The sequence below is a fragment of the Camelus ferus genome, chromosome X (genome assembly GCF_009834535.1).
Source record: "Camelus ferus isolate YT-003-E chromosome X, BCGSAC_Cfer_1.0, whole genome shotgun sequence".
NCBI classification, from domain to species: Eukaryota; Metazoa; Chordata; class Mammalia; order Artiodactyla; family Camelidae; genus Camelus; species Camelus ferus.
In genome coordinates, this window is record NC_045732.1 from 78,959,595 (window position 1) to 78,978,536 (window position 18,942).

Consider the following 18,942-nt stretch of genomic DNA (forward strand, 5'->3'; position numbering starts at 1 on the left):
CTGATCAATGTGCTTTGTATTTACCCAAAGGAGCTGAAAACTTATCCCCACACAAAACCTGCACACACATGTCTATAGCAGCTTTATTCATAATTGCCAAAACATGGAAGCAACCAAGATGTCCTCCAATATGTGAATGGGCAAACTGTGGTACATCTAGATAATGGAATATTATTTAGCATTAAAAAGAAATGAGCTATCAAGCCATGAAAAGACATAGATGAAACTTCAATGCATATTACTAAGTGAAAGAAGCCAATCTGAAAAGGCTACATAATGTATGATTCCAACTATATAACATTCAGGAAAAGGCAAAACTATGGAGACAGGGAAAAGATCAGTGGTTGCCAGGGGCTAGGGTAGAGGGAGGAAGAATGAATAGGTAGAATACAGGGGCAGTTTTAAGGCACTGAAACTACTCTGCATGATACTGTAACAGCGGATACATGTCATATTAAATTTGTCCAAGCCCACAGAATGTACAACACAAGAGTGAACACTAATGCAAACTATGGACTTTGGGTGATTATGATATGTCAATGTAGGTTTATTGACTATAAAAAGTGTACCACTCTGGTTTGAGATGTTGATGGTAGGGGAAGCTGTTGGGGTGGGGAGTAGGTTAAGGGGGTATATGGGACCTCTCTATACTTTCCACTCAATTTTGCTATGAGCTTAACATTTCTGTAAAAAAAATAAAATGTGTTTTAAAAACTTGAATGTGCTGTAGTTTTCATTTAGGACGTTTTACAACTCACAGAATTTGGAATAGGAAAGTCCACACAGCCCATTGGGCCAGTTTATAAGGGACAGTCTCATAGATTCTCAGAAAATCCACTAAACAGTCTTTGGAACATGAAAGATAATGACTTTATGAAAGAAGCTGATACTTAGTACAGAGAGATCTCTTTAAGCACAAAACCACATTGCATGTTTATAATGAAAATAATGAAATATTCAACCTACCGATGCTTATTTGCTTAAAACAATTACATACATTTTAATATGTGATCAGGGTTCAGGAAGCTTGTTCTTCAAGTTCAATGCCGTGATTAAACCTGTTGTTTCTGGTTAGGGGGTTCCTGCTGAAAGAGCCAGGGTGAGCAAAACTGGTTGGTGTGGTGCTGGCATGCATGGAAACGCACGAAACACTAGAGCTCACCCTGGTAGAAACAGGGGTTGGGAGTCAGGCTGGTTGAGAACCAAAACGTGACACTCTCCCTGGAACTCTCTTAAGCGCACCACTGGGTGGCTGGTGTTTTGAGAAGCTGGGGACTTCCCCGGAGAACTGCAGCAGCCATGGGGTTCCTGCTTTTAGAGGCTGCCGATGTTCCCTGGCTACTGGCCTTCTTCCTCCATCTCAGAAGCCAGAGTTCTTCTCACATCACACCCCTGTGACTTCCTCTTGCACATCCCACTTCCACTTTTAAGGACTTATGTCAGTTTCTTGTGACAGCTGTAATGGATTACTACAAATTTGGTGGTTTAAATCAACAGAGATTTATTCTCTCACAGTTCTGGAACTCAGAAGTCTGAAATCAAAGCAGTGGCAGGGCCCCCTCCCTCCAGAGGCTCTGAGGAGGATCCTCCTGCCTATTCCAGCCTCTGGTGGCTGCAGGCTTCCTCAGCTTGTGGCCACATCCCTCCATTCTCTGCCTCCATCTTTATATGGCTTTCTCCCCCGTGTCCATCTGCTTCAAACTCCCTGTGCCTCCCTCCTAAAAGGATACACATGGTTACATTTAGGTTATTAGGGATTATCAAAGATTATCCCACCAGGATAATGCAGATAAATTTCTCCTCTCAAGATCCTAATTTTTTAGCTTCGTGTTATTTTTAGTGACAAAAAAATGACCAAAGTTATATTCATCTTGTAGGAAAGAATATTATTTTGTTTCTAACACATACATATAGAATCCCACTGTGAAATTCCAAAGACACACACTAGTTCAAATTATGGTAAAGCTGAATGATGGATTTATTGCTTGAATATCATTTCCTCATTCTGACCAGATGGTGATGAATATACAAAAATAATCTTTAAATACTGTAACCTAGATTGTAGATCCATTCTCATAACTGATGTGCAGAATGTCTTCTTGCAAAAATTTCCTCAACTTTTTTCTTTACATTAACAGAAAGTATTCAGGCAGTAGCTTTATTGATTTTAAGTTTGCTGAATTTTTTTTATTTCTTAGTTTCTAATTATGATTCCAACAGATATTATCTTTTGATGCCTATTTATAAGACGAAGTGCCTGATAAAAGTCAAGAAAACTATAGAATAAGATGCTTTAAAATCTACTTCTACCTTGAGGATGACAGAGTTAAGTGAATAAACCACGTTGAAAAATAGCAAACTGCCTCAAGGTATCAAGATCCTAAATTTAATCACAGCTTTCCTCATATAAAGTAATATCCACTCTCTGGCCATTTAAGGTAATAGTCACAGATTCTAGGAAATAATAAGTGAATATATCTTGGGGTGCCATGTTTTTAGCCTACCACAAGAGCCCTGTGATAACATCGGGTCCAAACAGACAATCCAGGATACTCTCCATCTCTTAAGGTCAGCTAAATGGCAACCTTTGTTTCATCTTCACCCTTATTCCCTTTTTCCAGGTCAAGTAACATATTCACAGGTTCCAGGAATAACTGGGGGTCGATCATTCTGCCTACCACATATAGAGACTATTACAGGCTGAAATGGGTTCCCCCAAATTCCTATGTTGAAGTCTTGACCCCTAGCACCTCAGAATGTGACTGTTTTTGGATACAGGGTTTTTAAAGAGATTAAGTTAAAGTGAGGTCATTAGGGTGGGCTCTAATCCAATGTGGCTGGTGTACTTATAAAAAGAGGTTGGGACACACAGAGGGAAGACCATGTGAAGACAGAGAGAAGATAGCCATCTACAAGCCAAGGAGAATGGCCTTCAAAGGAACCAACACTGCCAACACCTAGATCTCTGACTTCTAGCCTCCAGAACTGTGAAAAGATAACCTTCCAATTGTTTAAGCCGCCCAGTCTACGGTACTTTGTTATGGTAGCCTGAGCAAACTCATACAGTAACCAAGTCAAGGGAGCTTGTCTCCTATCATATTCACAGGTTCCATCCATATTTAAGGGGAAGGTACCAGGGGGTGGGGCTCTTGGGGATATCTCAGAATGCTGCCAACCACAGGTGGCAATCCCCACCAGACCCTTTTGCCACATCAGTCAGAGGGACTCTTTTAACTTATCTTGTTCCATTTCACCAAGCTTTCTATTCCTTTCCCACTCAACTTTTATTTAATCTCAATTCTGGTTGTTTCAAGGTGGGTTGGGAGGGAAGGACTGTGTGTCTACCTAAGAGAAGCAGAAATATTAGGGGCAAAAAAGCGTGGTGTTCTCAGTCTGTCCTACATCCAATTTTTCAGAAAGAAATGGAATACAGAAATGTGAACAGACTTCATTTTTCACAGCCTGAAAACATTTTCAGTTTCTAATGTGAATATTTTTAAAATAAGAAAGTCTGGCTATGCAACATACATTTTTCTTTAAACTACATATTTCTATAGTTTACACATAGCTGAGAAAATCAGATTCTGTTTCTACTCTAGTTCTTTCTGATTTTGTGCGTGTTAATAGGCCAGAGATGAACCTGATAATGCTGCTGCTAATTGCAGAATCATACAGTGGAGTGCTGGCGAGTGTTCCCGGTCCCAGATGTCAGGCTGCATCTCGCCACTATTGTCTTTGGGACATGTTTTCAGTGAGATCCTAGCTAAACGACTGGAATTGCTTCATTCTATGAGACCTCGTTAAACAGGAAAACCCTGGTGCCACATCCACGAAGAGCACACCCAACCCATCCACACACTTGCTTGTGTGCAGGCCAAAAGCACGCCTCCTCCATGTACCTGTGTCTCCAAAGGACCACAGATGCGCTGGTGAAGGGTGGGAGTAGGGAATGGTTGAGAAAGAGGGTGTATTTTAGGGCTTCAGAGCAGAGTGCGGTTCTGGAGAACAGAGAGCCACAGATACAGATGGGAGAAAGAATTTGATGACCTTCCAACTGTTTTAGCTTTCTTCCTGAGGCAGAGCTGACAAAATCTGATAAAGAGGCGCTGTGTGGGTATCTTGCCACCTACTAGAGGCGGGGTCCTCATGCAGCTGTAAGGTCCTCTAGAAAATGGACCCACCCAAGGCCGTGCACTGTCCTGACTCCCACCCCTGCATTCACACCTATGTCTACGTCCATACCCACATCCATACCCATATGCACAGCCACGGCAATATCTGTAGCTACATATACATGGATATACAGTACATTGTCTCATGCATGTCACAAATCTGTAACTGAACCATTATGCTGTACATCAAAAATTAACACAACATTGTAAACTGACAATTAAAAAAAATTGTTGAGCCCTATAGTAAACATTGCTGGTACCATTACCAGCATCAAATCTCTCTGTCTGGGGTGGGCATTGAGTGGCCTGCGTTAACCAGTATCATCCCCAAGTGACTGGTTTGAGACTGGGTACTTGTCCAGGCATAACCCCACCAATACTTGGCATAGCATGTCCAAAGTGATGGTTTCACTGGTGAGTGCGTGACCAGAGTTCCTACAGAGTAAAGCCCAGGGGGTTTGTTCGGTGGTTGGATGACTCTCTGTGGTATACTGATGAGGCCCTGGAATGGCTGCAGTCATGTTGTCCCCACGAGAGAGGGAAGCCTGAGGATGTCACCAGTACACTGAGGACATGCAGAGAGAATGGCAGAGAAACAGAGCAGGAACGGTAATTCACCTGTGCTAATGGATTAGCGCCATCTCTGGCCTTCTCCATTGTGTGAACTGCATTTTCTGTTACATGTGGTTAACCAAGAACAGCTTTACTAAAACAAGTGCTAGGCACTGAGGATCCAGCGGTGAATAAGACACTGCCTACTCTCGCAAGCTTACACTTTCATGTATGGAGGTAGACAGTAAAAACAATAAACAAGATAATTTCATCCTATGTTATGTATTATGAGACCGATGAGGGACTTGTGACTTTTGATTAGGAGGCGTCTCTGGGGAGGTGACACAAGAGTTGAAACCTGAAGGATGAGGAAGAGCCAGTCCGGGGAAGATCTAGGGGAGAGGACACCAGGCAGAGGGAACAGGCAACGCAAAGTTGAGGCGGGAGTGAGGATGGAAGGTCTGGGGAACGGAAGGAAGCAAATGGACTGAAGGGTAGTGGCCTGACTTGTAGGCTGCGTATGGAGCCTGGTTAGGACTCAGTGGGACTGGGAACTATTTGAAGGACTTCGAGCAGAGATATGGCATGCCTGATGGAATGACTTTAAAGGAAATTTCTAGCTGCTTTGTGTCAAAATGACGACAGGAGCAAGAGCAGGAGAGAGCAGTCAGAGGCACCAGATGAGGAGGGAAGCTGCTCTGGACCCAGGCAGTAGCAGTGAAGATGGTGAGAAGTGGAAAGACACAGGGTGTCCCGTTTCTAATATCCATTCCGTCGGACAGCCTGAGGCTCCTCTGAAGGGACGCCTCATCTGAATCGCCAGGGTGTGAGCAGCTGCTCTTCACCCAAATCCCGTATTTTCTAAGAGGGTGAACCTAAATGCATCTTTAATGGGCAAAACAGCAGGGTGTATGGGAGATAAAGTCGCAAGGTGCAAGCAGTGAGAGGAAAAGCATTTGGGGGCAGGGGAGTCATACTATTAATGGAGAAGATATGCCTAGGAAACCATTTCCAGTTTTCCCCATTACTTCCTTTACTTTTTTTAAAAAAATTAACTTTCTTTTTAAATTGTTTTATTTTTTCAGGCCTTTGTGGGGGTTATTAGGTTTATATATTTATTATTTATTTGATGGAGTACTGGGGTATTGAACCCAGGACCTCGTACCGAGTTATACCCACACCCCCCACCCCCAACCAGCTTTACTGTTGAAGCCAGATTCACTTAAACTCCTGTGTTAAACTTTGCCTCTCTCCAAAGACCACAGTGGTGAGGATTCCAAATAAGGCGAAGGCATCTGAGCAGCAGCAGGGGCCATTTCTCTGCATGCCTAAGTTGTCTCCCAGTTGGCGGCCTCCTGTACTATTGTTTTCATTTAGCATAATTCATTAATACTGAAGCAAAGTCAATATGGATGGTAAAGGACCCCATAAATTCTGATTTTAAACTAAACCTTCAATGTAGCATTATATAGGATTCTACCTTTGCCTAATAAAGTGCCTGCTATTTCAGGCTTGCTTTATACAAACATCAAGTCCAGCATTAAAAACATACCTATATAATTCTCAATTTTGAGCAGCAGTTCTCAAACCAGCTGCGTCAGAGCACAGCCTGTTCTAAATGTCTTTCCAGGCCCCACCCCCAGGTTCTGGCTCAGGTCTGGGCAGTAAATCTACAAGGTGATTCCAGTGGTTTCCGCATAGCCATTACCTGTGTCCTAAGTTCCCTAGACATTTTATCATCTGTACTTTTGTATATAAATACAATTGTATGTAATCTGTATATTTTGACAAGATGTCTCAAATCTTCTTTGAAAGTGGATATTAACATTAAGAACTAGCTGCAACCTCCGAAGTGCAGAAAGGAGCTGGAGTACAGATGACCCTTGAACAAGCGGATTAGGGGCACTAAACCCCCGTGCAGGGGAAAAATCCTCCTACAACTTTGTACTCCTCATCTGTGGCTCCAATTGCGTAACACTGCAGTATTTAACTGGGGTCAGTTGTACAATCAACAAGTGGCCTAGAGGACAGAGGAAACCAGGCATCCACATGAGGGGCGGCATGCTGGACATCTCCTGGAATTGATGACCCCCGTCTTAAATTAATTAGCCACAAGTATTTCCCAACCTCAACCCTTCAGTGGTATTTAAAGCCCACTGACCACCAAGTGAATTTGTTTTAAAGCCACAAGGCAAGGAGCTGCTTCCTTTTCCCACTGATCCACCACTTCTGATGGGCCTACCACAGCAAAATCTAACCAGCCCTTCCAGTCTCAGCATCCCTCACAGCCCCAACCAGTTTGAGCATCTCTAGTCTACACTTACCGCATAAAAGCTTACCCTTGGCAGCTCTGTTCACATTCTGTTTGCTATAAAGAAAGGCAAATAAACATAAAAAATGAAGAGGTTAGTACACTTAGTATTAATTGAATCAGGAGACATCAAAGTGGCATTACAAACACTTTTTTAATGACAACAGATGGTACATTTATACAAATTACAGGTTAGAGTATAACGAATATAAAACCCATCCAGGTAACGGTTAGAAAAGCATCACTTACAAAAGTAAATCTGATTCAAGTGGCTAAAGGACTCAAGCCCCCCATTTTGATAATTACACGCAGGCTTCAACGTAGCGCATCTAAACCCTGCCCCTAGTTAGGGCACTATTCACGACTACAGTATATTCAGTGACTCTGGTGAACTTAAAAGGTTCTAACATTTTAGCATTGATATCAAGAGACATCTCGTAACAGGTTCACTAAGCAAAACTCAAAACAAGAATATGTGAACGTTCTTTGCAAACTGTAAGGTGCTGTGCAGATGTTAGCTATTGCTATTATTGTTCAGTGAGATTTCACTGAACTTGAGAAAAAGGAAGACTAGTCTGTGTAACTGACAAACATGACCTATAGAACATCTTCACAGTAACGCAGATATTACTTTCAAGCACACGTAGCAACAAAACAGGCAAGGAAAGTGCGGCCAGGAGTGATGGTAAACTGAGGAATTCCAGACGATTATTTTAATGAATATATAAAGAATCAATCTATTCATAGACTCCATGTAATATTTATCATTAGTTCCCCAAGTCCTTGAAAAAAATTTATTTCCTCAGGTGACCCTTTCTCCCTGCAAAAAGAAATCTTCTTAAGTCAGGAATGTGCTGCTTCAGCCCAGCTCTTGCAAAAACTATCTTACATATGAGTCTGAGTTCATCAGGTTCTAATACTCTGTGCCTGGCAGCAGAGAAGCCTGCTGCTGACCTAAGACATGTGACAAATTCTGTGCCACAGGCGAACCGTTTATAAAATGGGCCTAAGAACAGTCTACAACTTCACTTGAGCATAATTAAAACAATAAACATGACCTTGTCTGGAGACAAGAAATACACACGGGGTACATTTAAAACAGGATATAAATTCTTTCTTTCATGTGCCCTCAACTTTCACCTTTCCTTGGGTACACCTTACCTGTTTGTTTTTTTACTGGCCTCCTTGGGTACTGTAGCTGTATATATAAAACTTATATGAAAATGGAAAATAAACACCAAATAAATCAATCAGTTGCTTTCTGGGCAAACCTGAGATTTTTTATGATGAAAACCATCTTACCATATATTTGTTAGATTCCCATGAAACACAGGGTTGTTTTTCTTAATGGAGGGTTTAAATTCCTTCAGTAACAACTCAAAACTGAATTCTGTTGTCACATGTAAAATGGTATCCACCTGGAGAGCTAGTAATATCAGATGTATTCTACAGCAGACTTTTCATTTTTTAGCACAATGGGAAAAAAGGATTATATTCTAGGGGGCAAAATGGGAGGTGAGGTGAAGAAAGTAATGTGTTAAATCAGTAGCCTGTACTGACACTTCAAGTTACACTCCCTAATTGAGGTCACTCTTACAATCAGTTTTCAAACAATAGCGAACATATCCCTACCTTATAGCATTTATATAAGGGCTCAACTGTAGCTTTTCTTTCTAAACATCCTGAAGTATGTACATTGTATGAGAAGAAATCACTGAGACATCTTGAAAAATAAATCTGTATGTCGAATCCCATATGTTATTTAAACAGCTGCAAACTAGTGAATTAACCGTTAAAACCCTAGGAAAACATTAACGGATTTGAAAACAAGTCTATATTGTAATAAGCATAAATATCAACTCCAGCATCGAATTCTAACTTTCAGATGCTTGGTACCTTTTCCAAGAGGAAATTACAGCTGCTTTTGCATGAATCTCCAGTTTAAATACTTGCAGAAAAACACCCATATTATATACTCAGTGAATGTCTGAAATCAAACAAAATAATCCAACATTGGACATTAATATTTTACAAATAGCATAAGATCCCAAAAGTACAGGAAAAACCTTGGCATTATAGAAAAAGAAATTAGGTGGACAAATTCTAAGTACAAGGCAGCTAAAGAGAGAACCATCTAGAAATCAACCACAGAGTACACTAGACTCAAACTGGGGTTTTCTACAACTTCATATTAAATTTGTACAACTTTATACTAAAACTGTAGTCCTTTTAAGAAAACCTTTCACATTTAGAATAACTGCTTAAGACATTTAAACTGTAGACAGCATTTAACTATAAGCAAGAATAAAAAATAGTCCTACAATAATCATCTTTTATTTTTTCTCAACAATTAAAAAAACACAAATGCCTTCTTTGCCTTTATGCCTAACTACCTCTCTACTCCTTTAGTCCAGTTCCACAACATCAAAAATGGGGGTGAACAAACAATTCAGTAATGGCAAACACAGCAAGGGCCATTGTATTAGGAATTATCAATGACAGGAAATTTGAACAATGAGATATCCAGTTAAAAGAGTCAAGGCAGAATGTGCTTTTTTACAGAATAGCCAATAATCACGCATCTGAAAAAAATGCAAATAGCCATCAGGTGAAATTGGCAGAATCTGAACTTAAACCAAACTTTTAGTCAGTATCAAACTAGTATTAAGAAATGCACACAGGATATAAACCAAAATATTGGTTATCTCCAAGTGGCAACATTACAGGGAATTTAAATTTTCTTCCTGTTTTAATATGCATTTTTTTCTGGGTGTGTTTTTTTGATTACACACAAGTAGTACCCAGTGGCTGGAAAGAACACAGACTAAGAATACTACAGTAAAACCGCAGGATCTTTTTCTATCAGAAAGGACCTCGAGGATTATCTAACTATATGTACCTGGGATATAAGAGCATTGATTAAAAAGACTAGACTAGAAATTCCAAGAATACTTCCTGGGTAATAAAAATAATCTATTTTTAGGATTGTTTACAGTCCCTTAAGTATGCAAAAATGAACACATTTAAATGTAAATTCCTTCATATACATTATTAAAAAGTAGGAAAAATAAATTTAAAGGAAGTTTACACAAACCTGGTAATTTAAGCTTAAGTTAATTGTTGGATGACAGAGCAAAGCAGATCATTAACGAGCTGGTCTGAAAGCCGGAGGCTGGCCTGTAGCAAGAGGCCTTTAGGGAGCGGACCAGGCACCCAGGCAGCTAGCTCTTGCTTCACTATCTGCATTCTTCAATAAACCAGTCCTTTTATCTGAATGGGTGTGATTCAGTCTAGTTTCCCCATGAAATAATGTAATGAAAGATTTGTATTGCCTAGGGATGACAATACAAAATTTCTCAGTGACGTTCAGATTATTCCAATGTCCACAATTTAAGCAATTTTCAATAGGAATTTATAACCCAAAATCCAATGACCTGGTATTTTAATCATAGTTAGGAAAAGTGTTCCAGGGAAAAACAAAAGTGTAGATTTGCTCCACTATGTACATCTGAATATATCCAGAGAAGTAAAACTCAAAGCCAACCAAAAGACAAAATGCTATAAAAAATTTTTGTTGTAAGATAATCAAATTTTTCCCAGAATAACGTGTAACTAATTTAACATAATTATTCGGAACTAATTTAAGTTTTCTAAATTCTCATTTGCAAACAAGAAGCTCATACAGTTAAAATTGATACAAACTATTGTATTAGAAGGTTCAAAATTTGTACTAGTCAAAAGGGACTCCATAAGATTGATTTTAACATATTCTTTCAACTTTATTGAAATCATCAGTATCCCATATGCATTTACCATTTTAAAAAATCAATTTAATGCTATCAAAAGGAGATGTTCACATTAATCCTGTTTGCCTTCACGCCACTGCCGTGAGCCTTCATTCCAGGCCACATAAACAAAGAGGGCCAGTACCACGTGGACGGCGACCACCGCAACAATAGCAGCATAAAAGTAGCTGTCCCTACTGGACATCCCAAAGGCGCCTATCAAGAGAAAGAAAGTTTCCATTTTATTCCAAAATTTATCAAAATACAAACAAAAAAGCGTACTAATTTTTACTGGCTATATATTTATTTAACTAGTCAGACAATTAAAAAGGAATACTGTGGGTGGTAATAAATTAAGTATTCACTCAAAGATCTGAATATCTTCTACACATGAAGAACATTATTTTGAATGAAAACCATAATTAATCACTGCATCTCAGGACTTCAACACAGAAAAGTGGACTTTATTTCTTCTGCCCAAGGTACGTTCCCCCAATTCCTCCTCCCAAGTCAGCCAACTCGTGCTCTCAAAGGGCTATTAAAAGAAAGGATCTGGAAGCTACTCCACAGATGTCAAGTTGAAGTAATGGAGAGATGAAAAAGTTCATTTCATGAAGTAAGAATCATTATGAGCAACATCATTTTTGAAAAGTAAAATTAAGAATACCCAGCCTACAGACATGAACAGGTCATAAAAGCACAGCATCTCAAATACAGTTAAGGGGGAAAATATCTTATTTTATGGTCTAGGATTACCTTCAAAAACATAAGATTTAGTCGTGAAATATAACCCAATAGGTACAGTGATCATTAAAGCTGTGAAGAACAGGAGCGTCTTCAGAGTGGATGCTAGTGAACTTTCATTTCTGGAATAAAGTAAACAAAGAGAAAATCAGAGCCTGCACAGCCATTTTCAACTATTCTTGTATCCATAAATGCTATAAATCCCCAGAGAAAAGATGCTGGAAACCTTGTAACTGCCTTGGCGGCAATGGCCAGAGGAAGAAGGAACACAGTCAGGGACTCAAAACTGGAAGATCCTAGAGACCCGGGGTGGACCTAGTGCGAGAGAAGTGTAAGGTGCAAGAAAACGGTCTGTGATCTCCAAAGCGCTATGCAAACATACACTATTCACAGAATTCCCGGGGGGGGGGGGCAAGGGAGAGATCCACAGAAAACAACTAATGAATGTTCCTTCACAAAGCATCCTATCAGTGGCTAGCTGAATACAGTACAGACAAGGTGTGAGAATCTCCAAAGAAAAAGCAGCCTAGAACAATCTAGATGCAGCTGAATGAAACTTACTCAAATTTCTTTGTAATTAAATACCTAGAGTATAACTTAGATGGCTGTCACATAACATGGATGCATTAAAAGTTTGACATCAAAACACTTTCTATTCAGTGAATTCTATTCGTCCACAGACTATTTTAAAATCAACAGAAATATTCCAATGGAAAAAGTTTTGCTCCAAAACACAATAAAACTACTCTGAAAAAGGCAATCAAGCTTCTAAAATTATATACTTAAAGAAAGATAAGTCAGATAAACTGATACTTAAAACATTAACAATGTAAAGATTAATACAACAGCATAAACAAAACTGGGTTAACATAAAAATATCCAATAGGAAAATGATTTCACAAATGATGCACATCAGTATGGAGACATTAAAAATTATTTTGTCGAGTATTCAGAAAATATCCACACAACAAAGGTACAAGGCAGACTACAGAGTTGCAAAATATGTCAGAGGTCTGCAAAATAAGACTTGAGGGCCCCCTGCCTACTTCTGTAAATAAAGTTTAACTGGCATACAGCCACACCCGTGTGTTTACGAAACCCACTTAGACTTCATGGAGCTACAAAGGCGGAGCAGAGTAGTGGCGCCAGGCCACATGGCCCTCAAAACCTAAAATATTTACTATCTGACCCTTTCCAGAAAAACTCTGCCAACCCCTGATGTATACTATCCCAATTATGCTAAAAATGTGTGCACATGAAAAAGGACTCCATTTTCAAGTATTCCTTAGTGTTGTGTTACTGACTTTTCAGTAAGCAGATGTAGGTCAGCACCTGTCCTATGCATTGTTACAAAAGAGTAACACTTCCCACAGTGAATCTGTCCTGAGCGTCCAGCAACCCTGGACACACGTACCTCATATGGACCAACTCATACATTACGTATAAAGCCAGTAAGCCGTATGGCTTTTATCCTTTTCTTAAAGGTCCTTTTTTTCCTTAAATCTAACCATCCTCAGACTACCTTGCTGAGGAGGAAGAAATTTTCCTCTACCCTGGCCTAAGAATTAAATTGACATGAGACAGATTAACAGAAGAAAAATCAGACTTAAGTTTAATAACACGTATACAAGGAAAAGACCTAGGAAAACTGTGTAACTCGTCAGAATGGCCTAAACCTTCATTTTAAATACCATCTTGTTGTGGGTAGGGGATTGGAACTTCAAAGGGGGAAGAAAGCAATTCACATGAAGATGGAAAAGCAAATGTTTGGTAAACAAATGTTTGCCAGGCCCTGCAGTCAATGGGCCACAGAGCAGACTGATTTCTATGCTGTTCCCCCTACCATAGCTAGTCCCTATTCTCGGCTGATATCTCTGGTGATAGACTTATTCCAGGAACAGGCCCTCTAACTATATTCTTTTTGGTAATTAGGGGGAAGGTCAAGGTTTCTTCCTGAGTCCTGTGAGTCCTGACTGTTTTCAGTTCAAAATAACTACATGCCAAAGGGACATTCTGAGGTGGCAAGTTTGGCTCCCTACAACTTCAACACACTTCTAACTTTATACTCAGAGTCAACACGTGAACTTAATTCTTTCTGATAATCCTCAGCTAGAGACTCCAGTTTTTTTTTCTGTATCTGTAGGAAGGAGACAGCCCAGCCTTCAAAGTCCCCCCTCCAAAATAGTCTCTCTTTCCTTGGCACCTTTCTTCATTGCACCAGCTGGAACAATTCGTTTTTCTGGGATGCAGTCACACTTGGTTCACACCTGTTACCACAGCACTTAGCATGACAGTATGCATCCTAGATGGTCCTGCACATTTCTCTGTACCCCTAGAAAATCCAGACACGGAAGTTTTTATAACTGTGTATACAATTAGCTGAGAGGTTTCTGGCAGCCCATAAAGGAAGGGAACATCTCAAGTTTCTACCAATGCTCTACAAACTTTTTTTTTAATGGAGGTACTGGGGATTGAACGCAGGACCTCATGCATACTGAGCACTCGCTCTACCACTGAGCTATCACCCACCCCACCTCCACAAGTTTTTTTGACTATGTAATCCATCAATAAAACTTTTGAGCACATACTCCCATATCGGCATAATGACTTTTAAAATAAATTATCTATACACATATTACTGATGCATTCTTTAAAATATAAAACATATGAAAAAATAGATCCTAAAAAGGAGGTTAAAAATAAATTTATGTAAAAGTTCTGTTTTCTTTCCATACTTCAATGAATCATCTTTTAATACATCCTACTTTGATGATCACTGAGCTATACAATTTCATCCAATATACATAAGTTCCTACATAAACTCCCTTATACTGTTTCCTAGTTGAAAAATTTTAGAACAATTTATTGTGTAATCTTCATGAAGAATAAAAGTGGCTACAGTAGTTCTATAAAAAATAGTCATATCTGAAAAAAACAAACACACTAATACAAAAAGATACATGCACTCTAATCTTCATAGCAGCATTATTTACAATAGCCAAGATATGAAAGCAACCTAAATGTGCATCAACAGATGACTGGATAAAGAAGCTGCAGTGTATTTATACAATGGAGTACTACTTGGCCATAAACAAGAATGAAATAATGCCATTGGCAACAGTATGGATAGACCTAGAGATTACCACACTAAGTGAAATAAGTCAGAAAAAAGACAAACATACGATATCACTTATATGAGGAATCTCAAAAATACAACAAACTAGTGAATATAACAAAAAAGAAGCAGACTCACAGATACAGAGAACAAACCAGTGGTTATCAGTGGGGAGGAGAAATATAGGGTTGAAGGAATGGGAGATACAAAGTATTGTCCATAAGATAGGCTACAAAGATGTCCTGTACAACCTGGAAAATATAACCAACAACGTGTAATAACTGTAAATGAAGTATAACCTTTAAAAATTGTATAATGAATACATACATACATACATGCAAAAAGTCAGTATTTTGCCACTTCTTTTGTGGACCCCAACAAAAAACTTGACCTTCAGGGTGTTTCTTTGGTGAGTTAGAGTATGCGTTTTTGGTGTGCAAAATTCAGATTATCTAATCTGAAAAAGAAACAAACCTAAGAATCTAGAAAAAGGGAAGGTTAACTGGTTCTTTTGTTCTTTAGAGTACCTCTTGAATACCTATTATCTGGCCTGGCTTTGAGAAATAGATATGATACCCTAAAAATGTTTTAAAGCAAACAAAATCACTTATGATCCTACCACCCAAGCATAATCTTTTCTGCATGGTAATTTTTAGCCCCACACACTCTACATATACCATCTTAACAATTTGTAGCTTATCTCCAACTCCTTTTCACTTCTCTCTTTACCTTAAGCCCAAAAATTTGACTTTCATTCTCACAAACATAGGACCAAGTACAAAGTTAAGCATACAAACTTTCAAAAATTAGTTTTCAAACTTCCTCTAGTGTTTACAGGACATTTTCTCCTTGGCTTCCAGCCACAGCCCACTGCAGCCGGCAGTCCTGCTGGCACAAGCCAGCTCGGTTATAACCGATGATTTACTCTAAAACAGAGCAACGATGTCATTCAGCTGATTTCTCCTATGTGCCTCTGATTGGGTGTTATTGAGACTTGTTAGAAAGGAACAGGAACATTCAGAACTAGAACTGTTCTCACATAAAAGAAATAATGCAGGATGCACCTTATTGGGCCGCTACTCTTAAAACCACCTAGAGTTTACCCACTTCCTATAAACTGCAGCAAACTCTAGGCAGATAGAGTTTACCACAATCCCTTTTACCGCAAGTAAGACTTCCACTATAAGGAGATTTCGCTGCAAATTTCATTAGGAAACACCGGAATCAGTCTAAGAGAGCTATATTGTATTCTAAAGGTACCGAATAAAAATATCTGTTGGTGGCCTCACTAGTTAACGAAAACAAACAACAACAACAACAACAACACCTACATTGCCATTGTGAGAGTGAAAAAGATCACCTGACTCCAAAGATCACAGGGTTCTGGAGTCAGTGGGCTTGGACAGCTGCCAGCTTCAACACTTACAAATTGTGAGACCTAACTGTGTGATCTTGTCATTTATCCGGAGTCAACTTCATAGTTTCTAAAAATCAGGAAACTAAACACTTTCTTAATTCTGATAATGTACGTAATAAAGCATCTAAGCTGAACCTGCCACACAGGTCATCACTGAATGGTAGCTAAACCCCTTCCCACCCTCTTGCCTATTGAGGTATCACTGGCTGGACTAGTGGGCCAAAACCACCTGCTCTCTCCTCTGATTCCTTCTACTCAGCCACCAGCCCCCATCCTACCGACTCCCCAGGTGAAGCCGACTCAAACCAGAGACAGTCCTGACCCCCTTCCATTCGTTCATTCACACAGCAAACAGTTATTAAGCCCCAACGATGCAGGCCCTCTAGGGGACACGGAGATGGAAAAGGCCGGGTTCCTGTCCTCAGGGAGCTCACCCTGCAATGGGGAGAAAGACTGCAAACAGCAAGATCGCAATATAGACGACAGCGAGAAGCGCTAGGATAGAAGCATGAGCTAAAGGCCCACCGAACTATCCCCCGTGACCCCGAGTCCCTTGCTCTCGAGCGAAGGGTCGGGGCTGGGCGTGCAGACGTGGCAGGCCGCAACCTGCCTGCCATCTCCTCGGCCCGCAGCCCGGCCCCGAGGGTTCAGACCTCACGCCCACTCCCCGCAGGCAGGCCCGCTGGGCTCGGTCCTTCCCTCCCGCCCCACTCCCGGACCGGGCCCGGCCAACCGGCCGGCCCTGCTCGGGACTACCTGAAGTCGGACGGCTGCTGCGCGTTCAGCGCCGCTTTATCAAGGCGCTCCATGGCGTCGCCACAGCCGCAGCAGGTGCTCAGAGGCGGGCTGGGCTCAGCGGCCGCGCTCCGCGGGGTCAGCGGGCGCCCGGTCAAGGCAGGCCGCGCCGGAAGTGCCGGCGAGCGCCCGGCGCGGGGCCGCGGCGCGCAGGCGCGGCGCGCCGAGGTGACGCTGGGTTGGGGCGGGCGCGGGCGCGGGCGCGGGCGCGTGCGTTCACGTGACTTACCGGCCGGAGCTGCGGGGCGTGCGCCCTGCCAGGAGCGGCCTACGCTCCAGGAGCAGGCCGGGCGAGTAACCCAGCCACTCCACGTTGAGCCGGGACTTGCCTCGCAGCATGGTCCTCCCGGGAGGGCGGTGCCGCCGCCGCCCCCTGAGCGCGCACGAGCACCTCTCGTCCCAGTTCCGGCTCTGGTCGCCGAGCTGCGGTTGCGAGGCGACTGGAAGAGCCGAGCCGCGAGGAGGGACGACCAGGCAGACGACTGGGGTGCTAGGCAACCGAGCAGTTTCCGACGACAACAACAACACAAAAAAAAGCAGTGCACATTATTCCCTAGCCCTTGAGCAAGCACCTCATTAATTATTGCCCGCAGTGAAAGTCCAGCCGTGGGAAGCTGGGAGGAGTTAGTTTAACACTCACCCGCGTCCGTAAAGCTAGGGAATGTCAGAGCGGAAAGAGCCCTTGCCGAGAGTGACTGTTCCAGGCCAGACGCTGGTGATCCCAACTTCCACTTAAAGTTAAAAACATATTTTGCAGCTGCTCACAAAGCTGCCAATGAGACAACGGGGACTCAAATAGTAAGGGACAGATGGGCCTCCCGGGCTCCGCAACCCGAGAGAAGCACAAACGAAAAGGGTGCGTAAGCCTAGGGTCAGGCTTGACAAAATTAGGTTGCCACTGGCTGCTAATAAGAGGACAGCCCTTACATGGTCAACGCCTGGAAAGGGCCGCTGACCACACATCTATTTTCTGCACCACATGGACACAAAGACCACGTCTGAAACCATGATTAAACCAGCAGCCTAGAGTGGTGTTCGGGGCCGTGGATCGGAAAACTAGAAGCCTGGGTTTGAGTTAAAATTTAGTAATCCCTTTCTGGGCCTCACTGAGATCCTTGAGGGTGTGAGAACCACCTAATGCCATAACTAGAGCAGAATTAGAATCCAGTTCGTGGGTCATATACAGCCTTCCTGCCACCTGTTTTTCTGTAGTGTGTGTGTTAAGAATGGTTTTTACATTCTCAAATGGTTGGAAAAAATCAAAAGAAAAATAATATTTTGCTACATGTGATAAAGATATGAATTCAGATTTCAGTGTCCATAAGTAAGATTTCATTGGAACTCAGCCATGCTCATTCGTTTCTATTGCCTACAGCCCCTTTCATGCTGCAATGGCAGCATTGCGTAGTTGTGCAGGAAACGGTATGGTCCACAAAATCTAAAATGTTTATTATCTGGCCCTTTCCAGGAAAAGTTTGTGGATCCCTGCTGTCACTAATCACCCTTTGATGACGTCCTTGAACCCCTAGGAATCCATAAATGGGAGTTCTGACAATTTTCAATTTTTTTTAAACCTAGTAAATTGAATGTATTTCCTTGCTATAAAGGATCAACAGCTACTTAAAAATATCACCTAGCTTTGATTTTTGGCACTAATAATATCATATTGATGAGTTAATCCTGGTTATCTCATGAGAAAATGCACAACTTGTTACTAAGCTAAAATAAACTATACTATATTTTGTCCACTAAATCTTTTAAAACAGAATGAGCACAAGGGGGAGGGAATCTTTGCTTTTGGACTTTGAGCATTTCCAATTCACTGGCTTGGATTCCAGGGGTTGTTTTGAGGTCTGATGAATTGAAAAACAGTTATCTTAGTAAAGCACATTTTCAGGTACTACACTCATCTAAATTCCTGATTAAGTAGATTTTCCTAAAGATTTCCTCAAAGCAGTGAGATAAATGTCATAAAACCAAAGTGTCAAAAATGCAAAGAGATTGGGAGACGGTTATGCCTAGAGAAAGGGCCTGATATATAGTAATTGCTT

At 41.3% G+C, this 18,942-nt stretch overlaps 1 protein-coding gene across 2 annotated transcripts; it reads right to left on the reverse strand.

The window, feature by feature from the left end:
* Positions 1 to 7,170: 7,170 nt before the first annotated feature.
* Positions 7,171 to 17,759, reverse strand: VMA21 (vacuolar ATPase assembly factor VMA21). 2 transcript variants are annotated; one of them, XM_032474542.1, is made up of 4 exons: positions 17,532 to 17,759; positions 17,121 to 17,381; positions 11,577 to 11,686; positions 7,171 to 11,036 (listed from the first exon to the last, which is right to left on the reverse strand). In XM_032474542.1, exons 2-4 carry the CDS (start codon positions 17,228 to 17,230, stop codon positions 10,894 to 10,896), a joined length of 363 nt encoding a protein of 120 aa, XP_032330433.1. In that variant the 5' UTR covers positions 17,231 to 17,381; positions 17,532 to 17,759; the 3' UTR covers positions 7,171 to 10,893. The 2 variants fall into 2 exon arrangements, with proteins under 2 accessions (XP_032330433.1, XP_032330434.1); XM_032474543.1 differs by lacking the exons at positions 17,121 to 17,381; positions 17,532 to 17,759 and adding an exon at positions 16,853 to 17,048.
* Positions 17,760 to 18,942: the final 1,183 nt, after the last annotated feature.